Genomic DNA, 18,673 nt, shown 5'->3' with positions numbered 1-18,673 from the left:
TATAAACATGAATCTATCCACCGAGCTCCTCCTCGTCTGCTGTGCATCCGTGTTCAGCAGCCTTTCATCTGTATCTCAGGTTTTGTATATTAAATAGTACCTGCTTCTGGGGTTCGACATGTTTCGGTTGTCTTATTTTACGTATATATTTAAGATGTTGTGAATAAGTATTTCAGTTGTTTCCCGTAGTTGTTTGCTTGACATCGAGCTTTATCCAAGGAAAAGATTTAGCCATCCTTATTCAGATTTAGCCATCCTTATTCAGATTTAGCCATCCTTATTCAGATTTAGCCATCCTTATATTTTGCTTGTTTTATTTCATTGTATTTTTGCACAACTCTCTTGCTTTTGAAGCTCGCACACAAGAATTTCACTCGCATGTAATGTACCCATGTACCTGCACATGTGATGTGACAATAAAAGTGATTTGATTTGATTTGAAAAACAAAAACACTGTCTGTCTTTCCTTCAAAATCACACTTGGATTACAGTTGGACTGATTTACCAGGTGGTGATACAAAAAATAAAAAGTCTAAGCTATTTAAATCTATAGAACATAATCAACAACAGACCAGACCTGAAAGTGTGAAACATACTGTATTTGGCAAAAATATATATACAACAAAATATAATAAAAAATAATTATAAACAAAACTATTTTTTGAATAAGTGTTTTCATTAAGTGTTAGATAATAAACTCAAAAAGCTGCACTGTACCATAACAGCCAAGGAGCAACAAAGTCAGTGTCCACGTCTACCTCACAGAAATATTTCATATGAAATAACTGAAATGTAAAACTGCAGAAAGCCGACTAAAATATTTTAATTCTCTTGAAAACACCATGAATGGTTTTCATGGGTACCCCCTTTAATGAGCTGATGGGGGCACCCAGTGTATTTATAACTGAAGCAGAGTCTCCGAGTGAACGTCCAGATGTGATCAATAGTAAGTCAGGATGTGATTCCTTCAAGAGTATACAGCTGTGGTGAGAATTACATAAATATTGCAAATTGGAAAAGTTGCTGCTTAAGTTTTTATAATAGCATTTTGCATACACTCCAGAATGTTATGAAGAGTGATCAGATGAATTGCATCGTCCTTCTTTGCCATGAAAATGAACTTAATCCCAAAAAACCCCTTACCACTGCACTTCATTGCTGTCATTAAAGGACCTGCTGAGACCATTTCAGTAATCGTCTTCTTAACTCAGGTGAGAATGTTGACGAGCACAAGGCTGGAGATCATCATGTCAGGCTGATTGTGTTAGAATGGCAGACCTGACATGTTAAATGGAGGGTGATGCTTGAAATCATTGTTCTTCCATTGTTAACCTGCAAAGAAACGTGTGCAGCCATCGTTGCGTTGCATAAAAATGTTTTCACAGGCCAGAATATTGTGGCTACTAAGATTGCATCTAAATCAACAATTTATAGGATCATCAAGAACTTCAAGGAAAGACGTTCAATTCTTGATAAGAAGGCTTCAGGGCGTCCAAGAAAGTCCAGCAAGCACCAGGATCATCTCCTAAAGAGGATTCAGCTGCGTGATCGGAGAGCCACCAGTGCAGAGCGTGCTCAGGAATGGCAGCAGGCAGGTGTGAGCACATCTGCACGCACAGTGAGGAGAAGACTGTTGGAAGACGGCCTGGTGTCAAGAAGGGCAGCAAAGAAGCCACTTCTCTCCAAAAAATGACATCAGGGGCAGATTGATCTTCTACAGAAAGTATGGTGAATGGACTGCTGAGGACTGGGGCAAAGTCATATTCTCAGATGAAGCCTCTTTCCGATTGTTTGGGGCATCTGGAAAAATACTTGTCTGGAGAAGAAAAGGTGAGCGCTACCATCAGTCCTGTGTCAGGCCAAGAGTAAAGCATCCTGAGACCATTTATGTGTGGGGTTGCTTCTCATCCAAGGGAGTGGGCTCACTCACAATTTTGCCCATAAACACAGCCATGAATAAAGAATGGTACCAAAACAGCCTCCAACAGCAACTTCTTCCAACAATCCAACAACAGTTTGGTGAAGAATTATTGGAATTATTTTCCAGCACGATGGAGCGCCGTGCCATAAGGCAAAAGTGATAACTAAGTGGCTCGGAGACCAAAACGTTGAAATTTTGGGTCCATGGCCTGGAATCTTAATCCCACTGATAATTTGTGGTCAATCCTCAAGAGGCGGGTGGACAAACAAAAACCCACTAATTCTGACAAACTCCAAGAAGTGATTATGACAGACTTTTATGTTTTGGTGTTGCACTGACACGTCACGTGACTTAGACACTTTGGGGTTGCTAAGTTCTTTACATATTAATTATATATATATTTTTGTTTTTGTTGTTGAGAATTTTAATTGTGATTTTTTTGTATTATAGTTTATCAACAGTATTTGTTTTAATTTGTTTACTGGTTTGCGTGCACTTAAGAATAAAAAAAAAAAAAAGCATTTTCAGGCTTCGCTGCATCATTTCTTCTTACAATAATCACACGGTTTCTGTAACAGTACATTAAACGGCTTCAGCTCGCCCGCTTGCAGCCATACACATCACCACCACCAAACCTGCAGCGGCATCGCAGAACACGCCCTACCACATATCCCCCTTGCCCGCTTCACCTCACCCCGCGAGCAGGTGAGGGAATCGGCCCGGACCATCGACGCCCCACGCCCCAGCCCAGCGATGGGGAAGTGTCCACTCTGGTGGTTGCCCGGGAGCTGGCCTGATGGCCACCCATATGTCAAGCAGCGGCAGCGCAGCAGGCGTGGAAGTGAGCTGGGGCTTACAGGCAGCTGGGCAGACGGCCGGTGTTCCAGATCTATTGGCGTTTAGATTAACTGGATTGAATGGATGAAAACACGCCAAATGTGTCATTTGTGACACTTGTGAGGTTATCTCAAACACACTCCGTCAGTCTTGATGCTGTTGAACAACACAATGTTTAAAAATGTCTCAAGTTTACCTGGTGATATCCTCATGCGCGACGTGATCGCGAAAACAGCAAACAATTAACACCACGCCGATGTTGTTCACAGGACAGCAAGAGTAAACGATCGGGAGACTCTTGCCGTCGTTATCGTTCCCCTCGCACGTTTTATTTCTCCGGTTTCCGCGTTTTTCCTTCACAACTAAAGCGAGCAGTTTACTTTGTGCACTAACATGGACTTGAATCAACCAGCGCCACCTCTGGCCAAGTGCCACAGCCTACAGCCAGATCAACTTGTGACACACATCTGCAGCACGTTTGAATTTGTTTCATGCACATTTGTACCTTTCAATTGTGTCTGTTTGTGCATCATGCAAATAAACCTTTGAAATGAATGAAATGACACTAATATTTCACTAGTGTTGTAACATCACATGTCGTTAGCGTAGTCTGCCTGTGTCTTTTCCCTGCGAACAAACATTTTAGAGTTGGTAGTTATATACAGTATAAGTGTGGTTAATCTAATACACATTTGTAAGGAGATGGCAGTTACTGTGAATGTACAGCAGGTGATTAGTAATAAACAGACAATGACCCTGAATATCTCATTCAATCTTGCAGATTGCACCTCCTGCGGAAAGTGGTACCACACAGTGTGTGTGGACTTCCCCTGTGCAGAAGGCGACTACAAATGTTGTGGGTGCTAAATAAACAAAAAAAATTGATCAAAGTTGCCACTCAGCCTCTACTCAATGTGATCATAGCAGCAGGTGCAGATGTGTCACAAGTTAATCTAGTAGTAGGCTATGGTATTTGGCCACAGGTGGCAGCAGTGGACTGACCTCCATTGGAGACTGCTCCAGCTGCTATGTGATAGTGGATCTGCTACAAATTGAAGATCATATGGAAGTTTTGGAAATTAACCCATGTATTATGTTGACAAATAAAAAAGTGACATTGATTTTGTTGTGGGTCATTTTGACCCGTACTGTGTAAATCCACTAAGAATTGTCAAGAAACTGCACTGAAACAATAACAACTTTATTTTCCATGAGATAAACATGTAGAAAACAGACATAAAACAGTTAGACTTTCCATAACTATTTTAGGAACAATTTGGTAAAGGTTTTTCGTTCTTACAAACACATTTCTTTTGAACTTGCCCAACGTTCTCAGTTTTTCAATGCTCAACATTTTTGTCCACATGATGGACAGAATGTAACTGTGTGCTTTCTGCAGATGTACTTCTTGCATTTCTCACAAAAAGTGCTTGTTTTAAAACAGGAATCTTCCTAACTTAGATTTAAAACAAAAGATTTCTACGTCTTCTCCAGACTCAACAACAGATGACAAACCAATCGACACACCTGAGTCACTGACTTTCTTAAATCCACTCACTCTCACTGGCTCTGTTTATTACTAATCACTGTGTAACTGCTGTAAATTCACAGTAACTGCCATCTCCTTACAAATGTTCATTAGATTAACCACACTTATACAGACTGTATATAACTACCAACTCTCCAGCCATGTTGATGGATTGCCTATATTGGCTGGAAATATTCATTTCCAGAGAAAAGACACAGACAGACTCTGCTTACAGGATGTGATGTGACAACACTAATGAACTATTGATGTGTCATATTTGTCCAAGGCGTATTTCATTGTTATTGAAAAAGAGAATATCAAAATCATGATGACCAATTGGAGTGGTGATTTCTATGACTTTGTGTATATAATTTGGAATTTTGTTCAAATGTTGGCCAATAAGAAATATATGATATCATTTCATTCATTTCAAAGGTTTATTTGCATGACGCACAAACAGAGACAATTGAAAGGTACAAATGTGCATGAAACGAATTCAAACGTGCTGCAGATGTGTGTCACAAGTTGATCTGGCTGTAGGCTGTGGCACTTGGCCAGAGGTGGCGCTGGTTGACTCAAGTCCATGTTAGTGCACAAAGTAAACTGCTCGCTTTAGTTGTGAAGGAAAAACGCGGAAACCGGAGAAATAAAAGGTGCGAGGGGAACGATAACGACGGCAAGAGTCTCCCGATCGTTTACTTTTGCTGTCCTGTGAACAACATCGGCGTGGTGTTACTTGTTTGCTGTTTTTGCGATCGCGTCGCGCATGAGGATATCACCAGGAAAACTCGCCACATTTTTTAACATTTTGTTGTTCAACAGCATCAAGACTGACGGAGTGTGTTTGAGATAACCTCACAAGTTGCACAGATGACACATTTGGCGTGTTTTTGCTGGTTTGTCGGTAGCAGCTCCTGAAACGCAATTCTGCCACACATCTGTTCGACCAACGCCAGTTGATCTAAACGCCAGTAGATCTGGAACACCGGCAGCTCTGCTGCGGGATGCAGCGGTAACAGCTGATACCTACACTAAACAAAGGATCCATGTGCCGGGTTCCCAAACACAGCCAACAAAAGTTGAAAAAAAAAAAAAAAAACAGAGAAAGACAACCAAGACTAGCACAAAACGGTAGTCCATGACTGCAGAATCTAACAACTGAAACTTTAGATACAAAAAAATTTGGCAAAAGTAAAGAGGCGATAAGAAAGAAGCTGAGAATGAGCGGAGCTGCTGTAACAGGATGCCACGCACGGGGGCGCCGGTCTTCAAAGTAGTTCCATCTGCCAGTTAGTAACTGTGCTGCAGCGTTTGAACTAGCTGCAGTCGGCTAACTGATGACAGACTAACACCAGAGTACAGACTATTACATAAGTCGAGGTGAGATGAAATGAAGGCATGGATAGCTATCTCAAAGTCTGTAAAACAGAGAAATGGCTTCACTTTGCAAGTAGCTGAAGATGAAAGAAACTGGTCTTGATGACGGCATTAATATGTTTATCAAATGTTAGATTACTATCAAAACTCACTCCTAGGTTCCTCGCAAGGGCTTTTTCAAAATAAATTCCTAAGGGCCCAAAGTCATAGTGGTCACAGGGACCAAACACTCTGTTTTCTGTTCATTTAAGCTGAGAAGGTTTAAAGCCATCCACGCCTTAACATCCTCCAAACAATCCAGCAATCCCTTCAAAGGACTCACAGATTTATGTTTCAGTGGCAGGTAAATCTGTGAGTTGTCTGCATAACAATGGTGTAAGATGCCAGTTTTTTTTTTAAAATTGAGCGCATAGAGAGTGTTGGAGCCAAGTCCAGGCCAATATTTTACTCAGTTACATCATGCCATATTTAAGTATTTGTCATAATCTTTAAGTTTCTATTATAATCTTGAACATTTTATGTTATAATGTAATAGTCTGTGCTCCATAAAGTAATCCTGCTTTGTTAGTCTGTTGTTGTTGTAAAGTGTTGATAGATGTCGTAAAGGGGGTGTGTATTTGGCCCACATGCGGAGGGGTGTGGGTAAAAGGTTAGGTAAGCAAGCAGGACGTGGAGCAACAGTTTTCTGACCGTCGCCGTTTTAATGTTATTTTTTGTTGTAACATAAAGGGAATGTAAACGGAGCTCCCACCAGAGGCATTTGTTTTGTACCTTTCGATTTGTATGGAAAATAAATGTTTTGCCCCTTTTTTCCTTCGCCTCGTTTTTGCTACCGGAAGGCATCCAAGCTACTTAACAAGAGCACGAGTCAGAAACTTTACGTCCTGCAGAAACGGCAAAGAAGGACCGAAGGTTGCCGTTACAGAGAGGATATAAATTGAAAAGAGAACTGTGCCAAGAATGGGCCCCTGGGGGACCCCACAAAATTTTTTAGGGTTTTGAGGAACATGTATCCCCTAATCTAGCAGAAGAACTTTGGTTAGACAGGTAAGATTGAAACCATTCCAATGCTGACAGTTGAAATAGTTTTATTAACTATGGCGAGCCCTCCAGCCTGGCCGGTAGTCCATGGCGTCCATGGCGTTATTCACAGCCTGGAGGGACAACTTCCAAAAGCGAGCTTAACTCACCCAAGTTTAGCCAAGTTTCCGTCACCAGAAGAAAATTAAAGCGATGAGTGGTGAAGAAGTCATTCAAAGTAAAGGTTTTATTTTTTTTACCACCTCGCATTAACCACAGCCAATCTAGCTAACACAGGGTTGCTGGCCAATTCCAATAGGTGCACCAATTCCAGGGATCGCCCGGAGATGAACAACTTGATATCCGGGGCAAATTTGTTCAGGAGAGCGTAAGAATTAGCTGTCGGTGAAGCAGCCATGCAATTTTTGAATTTTACCAATACACTGCCCCGTTTCCCTCGCCTTCTTTGACATTTCTTCCTGGTGGGATGGCATTGTGGATCGCACCGGAGGAACAGTGGTACAGTCTCGAACACAGGTGGGATATGAAAATCTTCACGTCCTTGGGCCAGTCGGGATTGCTCTACAACAGTGGCTCTGATATTTAGTAGCGATTGGAAGTCATAAACCAGAAGTGTACAGACATTTTTGAAGAAAACAGATGTAAACAAAGCTAGCAAAAACAAAGCAGGTAACAGCTGATGGCAAGCGGCACACACAGGTGCCATCAAATATCTATCCCTAAATCCATCTACAATCTGGACACCACAGGTTCTGTACAGCACGAGGGTTAATAAACTGTACCCATATCAATATGATGTGTAAATTGATTTATTCTTGTACCTCCATGCGACAGTGGCTGGATTCTTCACCCCAGTGAAGAGGTTATTGTTATTGCCTGATTTTAATAAATTGAGCCATTTGCTCTTTGGTACCAAAGCATATCACAAAAAGGTTAATTCTAAAAATCAAAATCAGCTGTATGTTAGCGACAATACATGAAAAATCACAGGACCCACCATACAAGCTAGTTTACGAGCAGTTTTTACAAAGATTATATTAATTTTTTAAAAACCATATGCAAATACCCAAAGCCTAACAACACAACCACTACAAAAATGTAACTTTTATACAACCAGATTTTCATATACTTCCTGTGCATCCTAGCTGTTCCTAGGACTGTGCTCCGATCTCCAATGTTGTTCCTGGGATCTGCTTGAGCCAAATCTACTGATGCCACAGTAGATTTCACATTACACGAAAAGAAGAACAGGAATGGGGAATTTAATTTAAACTTACATACAGTACAGACTTACAATGATCAGTATTATAATTATGTACAAATATATACAGATGCATCAAAGAATACAGCCAGTCAAACCGGGGTAGCATTTGTTGTCCCTGAAAAGGATCAATGGTGGACCGTCAGTACACACTGGAGAAATGCTTCCAGTACTGTCAGCTGTTCAGTGGGTAGAAGACATGTGACCGTTACAATCAGGCATTTGTTCAGACTGAAGCTCTTCATTGGACAGTTTATAGTGTAGCCGCTCAGAAAGTAGAGCAGATGTACTAACAGAGGTTCAGCAAACATTTAACAAAATACACATGATGGGACTTATAGTTGGCTTTTTATGGATTCCAGCTCACTATGGAGTCAGAGGAAATGAAACGACAGAGTTGTGAAGAAAGCCACAAAATATGGGTTAACTGACCCGGCTATTAACTTCTGTCAGACAGAGATAACGAGTATAATAAGGCAAGAAATAAAGGAAACATGACAAAAACAGTGGGAGGAAGAACGGAGGGGACGATGGTTGTAAAAAAATTTAAGGAGGGTAGGAGAAATGAGAAGCACAGGAAGGAGTAGGAGAGAGGAGGTGGTCATATCTAGAATAAGATTTGGACATATTGATTTGAACACTACTATTGGTGACTGTAAAACCTTTGAGTCGCCGAGAAGCTGAATAGGGGGATAATGTTGACACGCCCGCTGTTCAAAACGTAAATTTACTGCAAAAGGGTTCAAGAAGTGAAAGTTGTCAGGACTTATTCCAGTTTTTAAAACAGAGTATACATTTAGGGAGGATTTGGGTGTCGACGTTTCACTCCACACCAGTTGGTGGCGGTAATGCACCATTTTGGTGTTTTACAACCGCCAATAAACAATACAAAGAAGAAGAAGTCTGTTCCGGGATCACATGCTGGACACAGTTTACGCAGACGGAGTTACCGTTTCATCCTAAGGAGTAAAATCGTGAATTTGGATGATAAAACAAACTAAATAAACGTTTGGATCGATATCTGCATCGATCTGCCCACCCTTGTCTCCTGGATCGTAGCTGAGATCAGCGTGAACCACGTGGGTCTCTGCTCCCTGATCTGTTTCCTGTGTTTGGAAAGAGTTCCAGCTTCATCGCGGAGTTTCTCTCGGTTTGTGGGCTCATCTAAAGGTAAGCACCGAGCTAACTTTACTGTGAGTTCAGTTCATGTTGAGTTTAGCTCCTGAATGAGGTCTTCTGCTGCTCTCCTCGGTGTCTGTTCACAGTTTATTGTGAACACGTTGAGAGAAGAGTGAGAGAGTGTTTGGAGAAAAACACCAACTAATCATTAGCTCAGCATGCTGGGAGAAGTTGGAGCAGAAAAGTCTTTTCATTGTCCCTGCAGCTGTTTTTCTGCATGCACCAAACCTCTACAGCCTCATTTCTATTTGAAGTGATAACAGGAAATGGATGAGAGCGATCTGCTGCAGTATCAGGGTCACAATAAACTTTATTGTCCAGCTGCTGTGGACGAACACATGAGAGGAAGTGAACTCCTACAAAGTGTCATTTTAATGAGTGTGGCTGCTGTAAAGTGATGCACAGGAAGATGTTAACAAAAACTAATGAAACAGAGATGAAAGTAAACAGTGTTCATATTTGAAAGCACAGAGAATAAAAATATATTGTGGTGGTTAATGTGCAGCTCTTGGTGATTTGGAAGAAGAATGTTTTTAATCATGTTGTGGATTGAATGTTGGGTTTTATTTCATTTTGTCTACAGAAGTTTTTCCCACTTGTGATCGTTCAGATTGATTTGTTGGGTTGACTTGAATCATGTGAAGGTTTAAAGCTTCACTTCCCCCAAAAAGAATAAAGTATAATCGTGAAGAATGTAAAAATGTCTTCCTGTGTCAAACACAGCTGCAGTCAAAGCAGGAAGGAAAGCACTGAAACCACTGATCAAAGCTCATGATCAAAGATTGCTGATCAATGGCCATGAGTACCATTCACAAAGAGTTGGGGAGTCGCTGTAAGCGATCAGTGGTTGTTGATCAATGTTCATGAGAATTTCCATATTAATGGTCAATAACTGACCTCCCAGCCCATTGTTCCTTCAGTGGTGCTCGTTTCAGTCATTATGTAAATGTACTGTTGAAGATTGGGGAAACCTGCAGTCAGCTGAAACTGAAGAAGTCACTTGGATGAGTGACGAAACGTTTCTCCTACTGCAAAAGCTACGTCCAGATGAACAGAATCAAACTTTGGGGAATGGTGGAGTTTGGAGAGTGGCACCATGGGGGCTGGAGAGACTTGTGAAGTGGTGATCAGGTGTGGGCCCTGTTATTATGAATGGTTGGGGTGGGGGGTGGAACTGGGGGGCTGAAGGTGTGGAAAGTGTTGGGTGGGGGAGTAACAGGTTTGTCCCTGTTTGTGGAAACCACAGGAGGAGCTGTTCAGGCTGTTGCTGGGTGTGAATTGTTGATGGAGTCTTTAAACTTGTAGTTGCTGTTTTCCAGACTGAAGCAGAGTCGTTAGCTGAAAACTGGTTTTAGAGGTTCATTCAGGACACCTTCTCAGGCTCTTACAGCCTTACCTGTATCATAACAAAGTGTATAAACCCCAATCCACCTTTAACATGGTCCTTCTCCCAAACCTTCAAATAGGACTTTCTGGCCCTGTCATAGTAAAGGGCTGCTTAGAATATTAGAGCCAATGTCACAAAGTTCCTCCTGAAGTATAAGTGAGTGAGAGAGTTTCCTCACTTTGCAGCACAACACGTCTCACAAGATTTCTACAAGCAATCAGAGTGAAATTTGTACTTTGTGTTGTCAGATGAACATATGAGACACTTTGACTCTTCAGTGCAGTGTGGAGCCTAACAAAGATCTGTTTTGTGTCCCAGCTGATCAGCAGGAGGAGAAGAGTCTGACGGAGCAGCAGAGGAACATTTTCAGCCATCTGGACTCAGCTGAGTCACTACAGAGGAAACAATGAGCTCAACACAGAAGGTGAGGAAAATATCACAGTTTCACCAAATAATCAGTCACGTCTAAAACTCTCATACTCCCAACCTGTTATGACTGTGTTGCATTTTATTATGTATTTTTAAATTGTGTTTACAACCATTAAGAAGTCACAAGCAATTATTATTCTTTATTATTAGTAGTAGTATTAATTACATTTTCAATTCAGTGTTACTTATACAGCACCAAATCACAACAACAGTCGCATCAAGGTGCTTTGTATTGTAATGTGGATCCTACAATAATACATACAGAGAAAAACCCAACAATCATATGACCTCCTATGAGCAAGCACTTTGGCGACAGTGGGAAGGAAAAACTCCCTTTTAACAGGAAGGAGGAGAAAAACCCAAAATTAAATTGGAGACACTACAGTTACCGAAAGTTCTGGGCGGGTGGGGAGTGCCAAACATAGAAAATTATGTTCTTTCAATACAAGCGAGGATTCTTTCTCCCTGGATACATGAACATTCTGATCTACCATGGCTAAATATTGAGGAAGTATTATGTAAACTATCCTCACCTTTTAACTTTCTATGGAAATGCCTAAATTGAGATTCACAGAATCTACAGAAAATGCAAAATGTTGTGATCTATATCGTTGTCGGAACGATAAGTGTATTATATGGGGATATGGGACTTTGGTCATACTGCACAGCCCTACCCTCAAATGCCTTAAAACAAAACTAAAAAGCCTGTTTTATAATTGTAAGGATTAGTTTGTGTGTTCTTAGGGAACTTTTCCAGGAAAAAGACTTTCCACACAAATATATATATATATATATATATATATATATATATATATATATATATATATATATATATATATATGTGTGTATATATACTTATATATATATAGTGTGTATATATATATATATATATATAGTGTGTATATATACTTATATATATATAGTGTGTATATATACTTATATATATATATATGTAGGGAGTAAAAGTAAAAAATTCCTAAGGTTACAATCAGACTATGACATTTTCCTTCACTGAAACAAGCTAGTAGCTGATACTTTTGATTTATTATCGTTTAATAAATTAGAAAATTATAAAAAATATATAAAACAGTGTGTACCTTACTACTCTGACTGTGTTAGCATGCTAGCATTACTATTAGTCTACAGCAAGAGGGACGGGCAGGATTTTAGAGTGTTTGAACAGTCATTATTATTTTTAACACCAGGTTGGATGTAATGTGTTACTATTACCAGTGGGTGGGGACAAGAGACCTTTAAGGTGTTTGGTGCCACACTCCACCTTCAGGTTTAAAACTAGTGTTAATGGAGGGAGTTTGAAGGTTGAGTTTGTTCCACGACTGCATTTCACTCACTGCCTCTGTTTGTATCTCTGTCACTGCAGGACCAACGTGGAGCGAGAAGTCAGCGCTCTCAGGAGGCCGACAAACCTCACAGAAGAAAGAGAGAGAAAACATACAGCTGTGACGAGTGTGGGAAGGATTTTACTTTGAAGGATTCACTAAAACAGCATCAGGTCATCCACACTGGAGAGAAACCGTTCAGCTGTGATTTGTGTGGAAAGTCTTTTTCCTGGAAAAGTTCCCTAAGAACACACAAACTCATACACAGTGGAGTTAAAGCGTACAGCTGTGATCAGTGTGGCAGAGCTTTTACTCAAAGAATCAGCTTACAGAATCATCTAGTTACCCACTCTGGAATTAAGGCATACAGCTGTGACATTTGTGGGAAAATGTTCAGCCACATAGAGAGCCGAAATATACACCTACGCATTCACACCAGACATGATGTGTACTGCTGTGATCAGTGTGGCAGACAGTGTACAACCAACAGGCAGTTACAACGCCACATGTTGACCCACACTGAGGAACGACCTTATAAATGTGACCTTTGTGAGAAGACTTTTAAATCTCCACGTCACCTGAAACAACACCAACAGATCCACACCAGAAAGAGACTCTACAAGTGCAGTTACTGTGAGGTATGTATTTTTATCTTTATCTGTGTTAACTGAAACAGTAAAATGTAATACGACGTCTGCAGAGATGCTCTTTCTTTAAGGCGACGTTCAGGATAAAGATGTTGAAGGACTGATTTACACTGTCTTTGTGTCTTTGTTTAGAAGCAGAGCGACACAGATGGATCCAGTTCTCAACCCTGTCATCACTGTGGTGGTGGGAAAGACTTTCGTTGTGACCTCTGTGGAAAAACTTTCAGTTGGCAAGGCTCCCTAAAAAGACATCAACGTAGACACAGTATAGACAAACTGAAATACTGCAAAGAATGTGGGAGAAGCTTCACCACACTAACTGAGTTAAAACGACATGAACTGATTCACAGTGGGGTTAAAAAGCACCTCTGTGAACAGTGTGGGTCATCCTTCACATCTAAAGGTGGGCTTAAATCACACAAACGAGTCCACACAGGAGAGAAACCATACAAGTGCAGACACTGTGAAAAAAGCTTCTCACACTCATATGGTCGTAACAAGCATGAACATACACACATGGAAGGAAACTACAGCTGTGACCAGTGTGACAAGAGCTTCAGGAATCTCAGTTCATACTCCGAACACAAACGATCCCACGTTACTAATAAACTGTTTCACTGTTACCAATGTGCCCAAACATTCACTTCATTATCTGCTCTGTGCAAACATCAGCGTGATCACTCAGGGCTGAAATCACTCCCATCACTGGATCACAGTGAATCTGAAGTGACAGAAAGATCCTCTGGTTTCAGTGTCAGACTTAAAACCCTTGAGATCAGGCTCCACAGAGTTCAGATCAAATCTCCTGTAAAGATCTGATGAAAATGTTCCACTGGATGGATGTATAATCTCTTTTTCTGAAGGTTGCTCTCTTCCTGTTTCTGCGAGTGCTGACTGCACAGATGTAATATAGATCCATGTCACTGTTTGGAAGTATCAGAGAACTGCTGATGCTGTAAAGCTGCTGCTCAGTCTGATGGGTTGTTGTGTTGTTATTGGTGATGCTGGATGAAGGGCTGGTGGACCAGGTGATCTCAGGTTGAGGGTAGATTCCGTCTGAGCTGCAGGTGATCCTTTGTCCTACTTGTTGGAGATTAACTTTACGGACTTGAGCTGAAAAAAAACTAAGAATAAAAAAAAAAACAAAAGAAAAATATATTTCTAATGAAGTCAGAAAGAGATTTTCTTGTCACAATTTTCCTTTTCTGAAAATTGAATCTGAATCTCAGACCACAGTAAAATATAACATTTGTCTTAGTGTTTTGACAAAGCATTTCTAAATACAGATAATGATTAGTGATGTAACATGTCATGTTTTCTTTATGTATTTGAAGTGTTATAAAAATGACTCTGGATCAGTCCTGGTGTCACAGACAGGCCTCGGGGCTTCAAACCTCAGAAAGTCCCTTTGGCTCTCAGCTGAATTCCTCTGACACACTTTAACAACTATAAGTCAAAGGTCAGAGGTCATATGATTTGGGAATGACAATGCTGAATAACCACATCACTGATTAGGTATTGTAGTAACAACTGTAGTAACGACTATTATAATTATTTAGTTAATAATACGGGTTCAAGATGTTTTTTGTGGTTCAATTTCTTGCGTAGGTTGTAAATGTGGCAGCTTTAGTCTTTCCTCTCTTTTTAAAAAGAGTTTTGTTACCGTCCACATTCAGGATGATGAACATTTCACTGATGGTGCTGGTGTGGCACTGGTATCTCCCCTCATCCTGAATGTTCACCTCTGTCAGCTGGAGTGAGGCGTTTCCTCTGGAGACCTGATCCTTGGAAAGTGAAGTCCTACTTCTGACTTAATATATGATCGAGCAGTTACAGTGGGGCAAAAAAGTATTTAGTCAGCCACCGATTGTGCAAGTTCCCCCACTTAAAATGATGACAGAGGTCAGTAATTTGCACCAGAGGTACACTTCAACTGTGAGAGACAGAATGTGAAAAAAAAATCCATGAATTCACATGGTAGGATTTGTAAAGAATTTATTCGTAAATCAGGGTGGAAAATAAGTATTTGGTCAATAACAAAAATACAACTCAATACTTTGTAACATAACCTTTGTTGGCAATAACAGAGGTCAAACGTTTACTATAGCTCTTTACCAGGTTTGCACACACAGTAGCTGGTATTTTGGCCCATTCCTCCATGCAGATCTTCTCAAGAGCAGTGATGGTTTGGGGCTGTCGCCGAGCAACACGGACTTTCAACTCCCGCCACAGATTTTCTATGGGGTTGAGGTCTGGAGACTGGCTAGGCCACTCCAGGACTTTCAAATGCTTCTTACGGAGCCACTCCTTTGTTGCCCGGGCAGTGTGTTTTGGATCATTGTCATGTTGGAAGACCCAGCCTCGTTTCATCTTCAAAGTTCTCACTGATGGAAGGAGGTTTTGGCTCAAAATCTCACGATACTTGGCCCCATTCATTCTGTCCTTAACACGGATCAGTCGTCCTGTCCCCTTGGCAGAAAAACAGCCCCATAGCATGATGTTTCCACCCCCATGCTTCACAGTAGGTATGGTGTTCTTGGGATGCAACTCAGTATTCTTCTTCCTCCAAACACGACGAGTTGAGTTTATACCAAAAAGTTCTACTTTGGTTTCATCTGACCACATGACATTCTCCCAATCCTCTGCTGTATCATCCATGTGCTCTCTGGCAAACTTCAGACGGGCCTGGACATGCACTGGCTTCAGCAGCGGAACACGTCTGGCACTGCGGGATTTGATTCCCTGCCGTTGTAGTGTGTTACTGATGGTGACCTTTGTTACTTTGGTCCCAGCTCTCTGCAGGTCATTCACCAGGTCCCCCCGTGTGGTTCTGGGATCTTTGCTCACCGTTCTCATGATCATTTTGACCCCACGGGATGAGATCTTGCGTGGAGCCCCAGATTGAGGGAGATTATCAGTGGTCTTGTATGTCTTCCATTTTCTGATGATTGCTCCCACAGTTGATTTTTTCACACCAAGCTGCTTGCCTATTGTAGATTCACTCTTCCCAGTCTGGTGCAGGTCTACAATTCTTTTCCTGGTGTCCTTCGAAAGCTCTTTGGTCTTGGCCATGGCGGAGTTTGGAGTCTGACTGGTTGAGGCTGTGGACAGGTGTCTTTTATACAGATGATGAGGTCAAACAGGTGCCATTCATACAGGTAACGAGTGGGGGAGAGAAAAGCTTCTTACAGAAGACGTTACAGGTCTGTGAGAGCCAGGGATTGTCCTTGTTTGAGGTGACCAAATACTTATTTTCCACCCTGATTTACGAATAAATTCTTTACAAATCCTACCATGTGAATTCATGGATTTTTTTTTCACATTCTGTCTCTCACAGTTGAAGTGTACCTCTGGTGCAAATTACTGACCTCTGTCATCATTTTAAGTGGGGGAACTTGCACAATCGGTGGCTGACTAAATACTTTTTTGCCCCACTGTATATAAACATGAATCTATCCACCGAGCTCCTCCTCGTCTGCTGTGCATCCGTGTTCAGCAGCCTTTCATCTGTATCTCAGGTTTTGTATATTAAATAGTACCTGCTTCTGGGGTTCGACATGTTTCGGTTGTCTTATTTTACGTATATAATTAAGATGTTGTGAATAAGTATTTCAGTTGTATCCCGTAGTTGTTTGCTTGACATCGAGCTTTATCCAAGGAAAAGATTTAGCCATCCTTATTCAGATTTAGCCATCCTTATATTTTGCTTGTTTTATTTTATTGTATTTTTGCACAACGCTGTTGCTTGTGAAGCTCGCACACAAGAATTTCACTCGCATGTAATGTACCCGTGTACCTGCACATGTGATGTGACAATAAAAGTGATTTGATTTGAAAAAGAAAAAAACTGTCTGTCTTTCCTCCAAAATCACACTTGGATTACAATTGGACTGATTTACCAGGTGGTGATACAAAAAATAAAAGTCTAAGCTATTTAAATCTATAGAACATAATCAACAACAGAGACCAGACCTGAAAGTGTGAAACATACTGTATTTGGCAAAAATATATATACAACAAAATATAATAAAAAATAATTATAAACAAAAATATTTTTTAATAAGTGTTAGATAATAAACTCAAAAAGCTGCACTGTACCATAACAGCCAAGGAGCAACAAAGTCAGTGTCCACGTCTACCTCACATTAAAAAGACATATTTCATATGAAATAACTGAAATGTAAAACTGTAGAAAGCCGACTAAAATATTTTAATTCTCTTGAAAACACCATGAATGGTTTTCATGGGTACCCCCTTTAATGAGCTGATGGGGGCACCCAGTGTATTTGAACTGAAGCAGAGTCTCTCCGAGTGAACGTCCAGATGTGATCAATAGTGAGTCAGGATGTGATTCCTTCAAGAGTATACAGCTGTGGTGAGAATTACATAAATATTGGAAATTGGAAAAGTTGCTGCTTAAGTTTTTCTAATAGCATTTTGCATACACTCCAGAATGTTATGAAGAGTGATCAGATGAATTGCATCGTCCTTCTTTGCCATGAAAATGAACTTAATCCCAAAAGAACCCCTTACCACTGCACTTCATTGCTGTCATTAAAGGACCTGCTGAGACCATTTCAGTAATCGTCTTCTTAACTCAGGTGAGAATGTTGACGAGCACAAGGCTGGAGATCATCATGTTAGGCTGATTGTGTTAGAATGGCAGACCTGACATGTTAAATGGAGGGTGATGCTTGAAATCATTGTTCTTCCATTGTTAACCTGCAAAGAAACGCGTGCAGCCATCATTGCGTTGCATAAAAATGGCTTCACAGGCAAGAATATTGTGGCTACTAAGATTGCATCGAAATCAACAATTTATAGGATCATCAAGAACTTCAAGGAAAGACATTCAATTCTTGATATGAAGGCTTTAGGGCGTCCAAGAAAGTCCAGCAAGCACCAGGATCGTCTCCTAAAGAGGATTCAGCTGCGTGATCGGAGAACGTGCTCAGGAATGGCAGCAGGCAGGTGTGAGCACATCTGCACGCACAGTGAGGAGAAGACTGTTGGAAGACGGCCTGGTGTCAAGAAGGGCAGCAAAGAAGCCACTTCTCTCCAAAGAAAAACATCAGGGGCAGATTGATCTTCTGCAGAAAGTATGGTGTATGGACTGCTGAGGACTGGGGCAAAGTCATATTCTCAGATGAAGCCTCTTAACGATTGTTTGGGGCATCTGGAAAAATGCTTGTCCGGAGAAGAAAAGGTGAGCGCTACCATCAGTCCTGTGTCAGGCCAACAGTAAAGCATCCTGAGACCATTCATGTGTGGGGTTGCTTCTCATCCAAGGGAGTGGGCTCACTCACAATTTTGCCCATAAACACAGCCATGAATAAAGAATGGTACCAAAACAGCCTCCAACAGCAACTTCTTCCGACAATCCAACAACAGTTTGGTGAAGAATTATTGGAATTATTTTCCAGCACGATGGAGCGCCGTGCCATAAGGCAAAAGTGATAACTAAGTGGCTCGGAGACCAAAACGTTGAAATTTTGGGTCCATGGCCTGGAATCTTAATCCCATTGATAATTTGTGGTCAATCCTCAAGAGGCGGGTGGACAAACAAAAACCCACTAATTCTGACAAACTCCAAGAAGTGATTATGACAGACTTTTATGTTTTGGTGTTGCACTGACACGTCACGTGACTTAGACACTTTGGGGTTGTTAAGTTCTTTACACATTAATTATATATTTTTTTTTTGTTGTTGAGAATTTTAATTGTGA

General features: G+C 40.9%; 1 protein-coding gene across 3 annotated transcripts in view; it reads left to right on the top strand.

Moving 5' to 3' along the window:
* LOC148101557 (uncharacterized) overlaps positions 1–18,673 on the top strand; it is a 137,058-nt gene that overhangs the window by 61,920 nt on the left and 56,465 nt on the right. Inside the window, exons 1-3 of one of the 3 annotated variants that reach the window (XM_087846413.1) lie at positions 10,938–10,955; positions 12,342–12,938; positions 13,080–13,766. In XM_087846413.1, the coding sequence (XP_087702539.1) occupies positions 10,938–10,955; positions 12,342–12,938; positions 13,080–13,766 (1,302 nt within the window). Of the gene's footprint in view, positions 1–10,937; positions 10,956–12,341; positions 12,939–13,079; positions 13,767–18,673 lie in introns of those variants that run through there. The other 2 variants (XM_087846408.1, XM_087846407.1) reach the window with 2 other exon arrangements.

Source organism: Neolamprologus brichardi, chromosome 9 (assembly GCF_056152115.1).
Source record: "Neolamprologus brichardi isolate AB-2024 chromosome 9, ASM5615211v1, whole genome shotgun sequence".
NCBI lineage: Eukaryota > Metazoa > Chordata > Actinopteri > Cichliformes > Cichlidae > Neolamprologus > Neolamprologus brichardi.
Note: the sequence above shows the minus strand (reverse complement) of the source record. Positions and strands in the feature narration are given on the sequence as shown.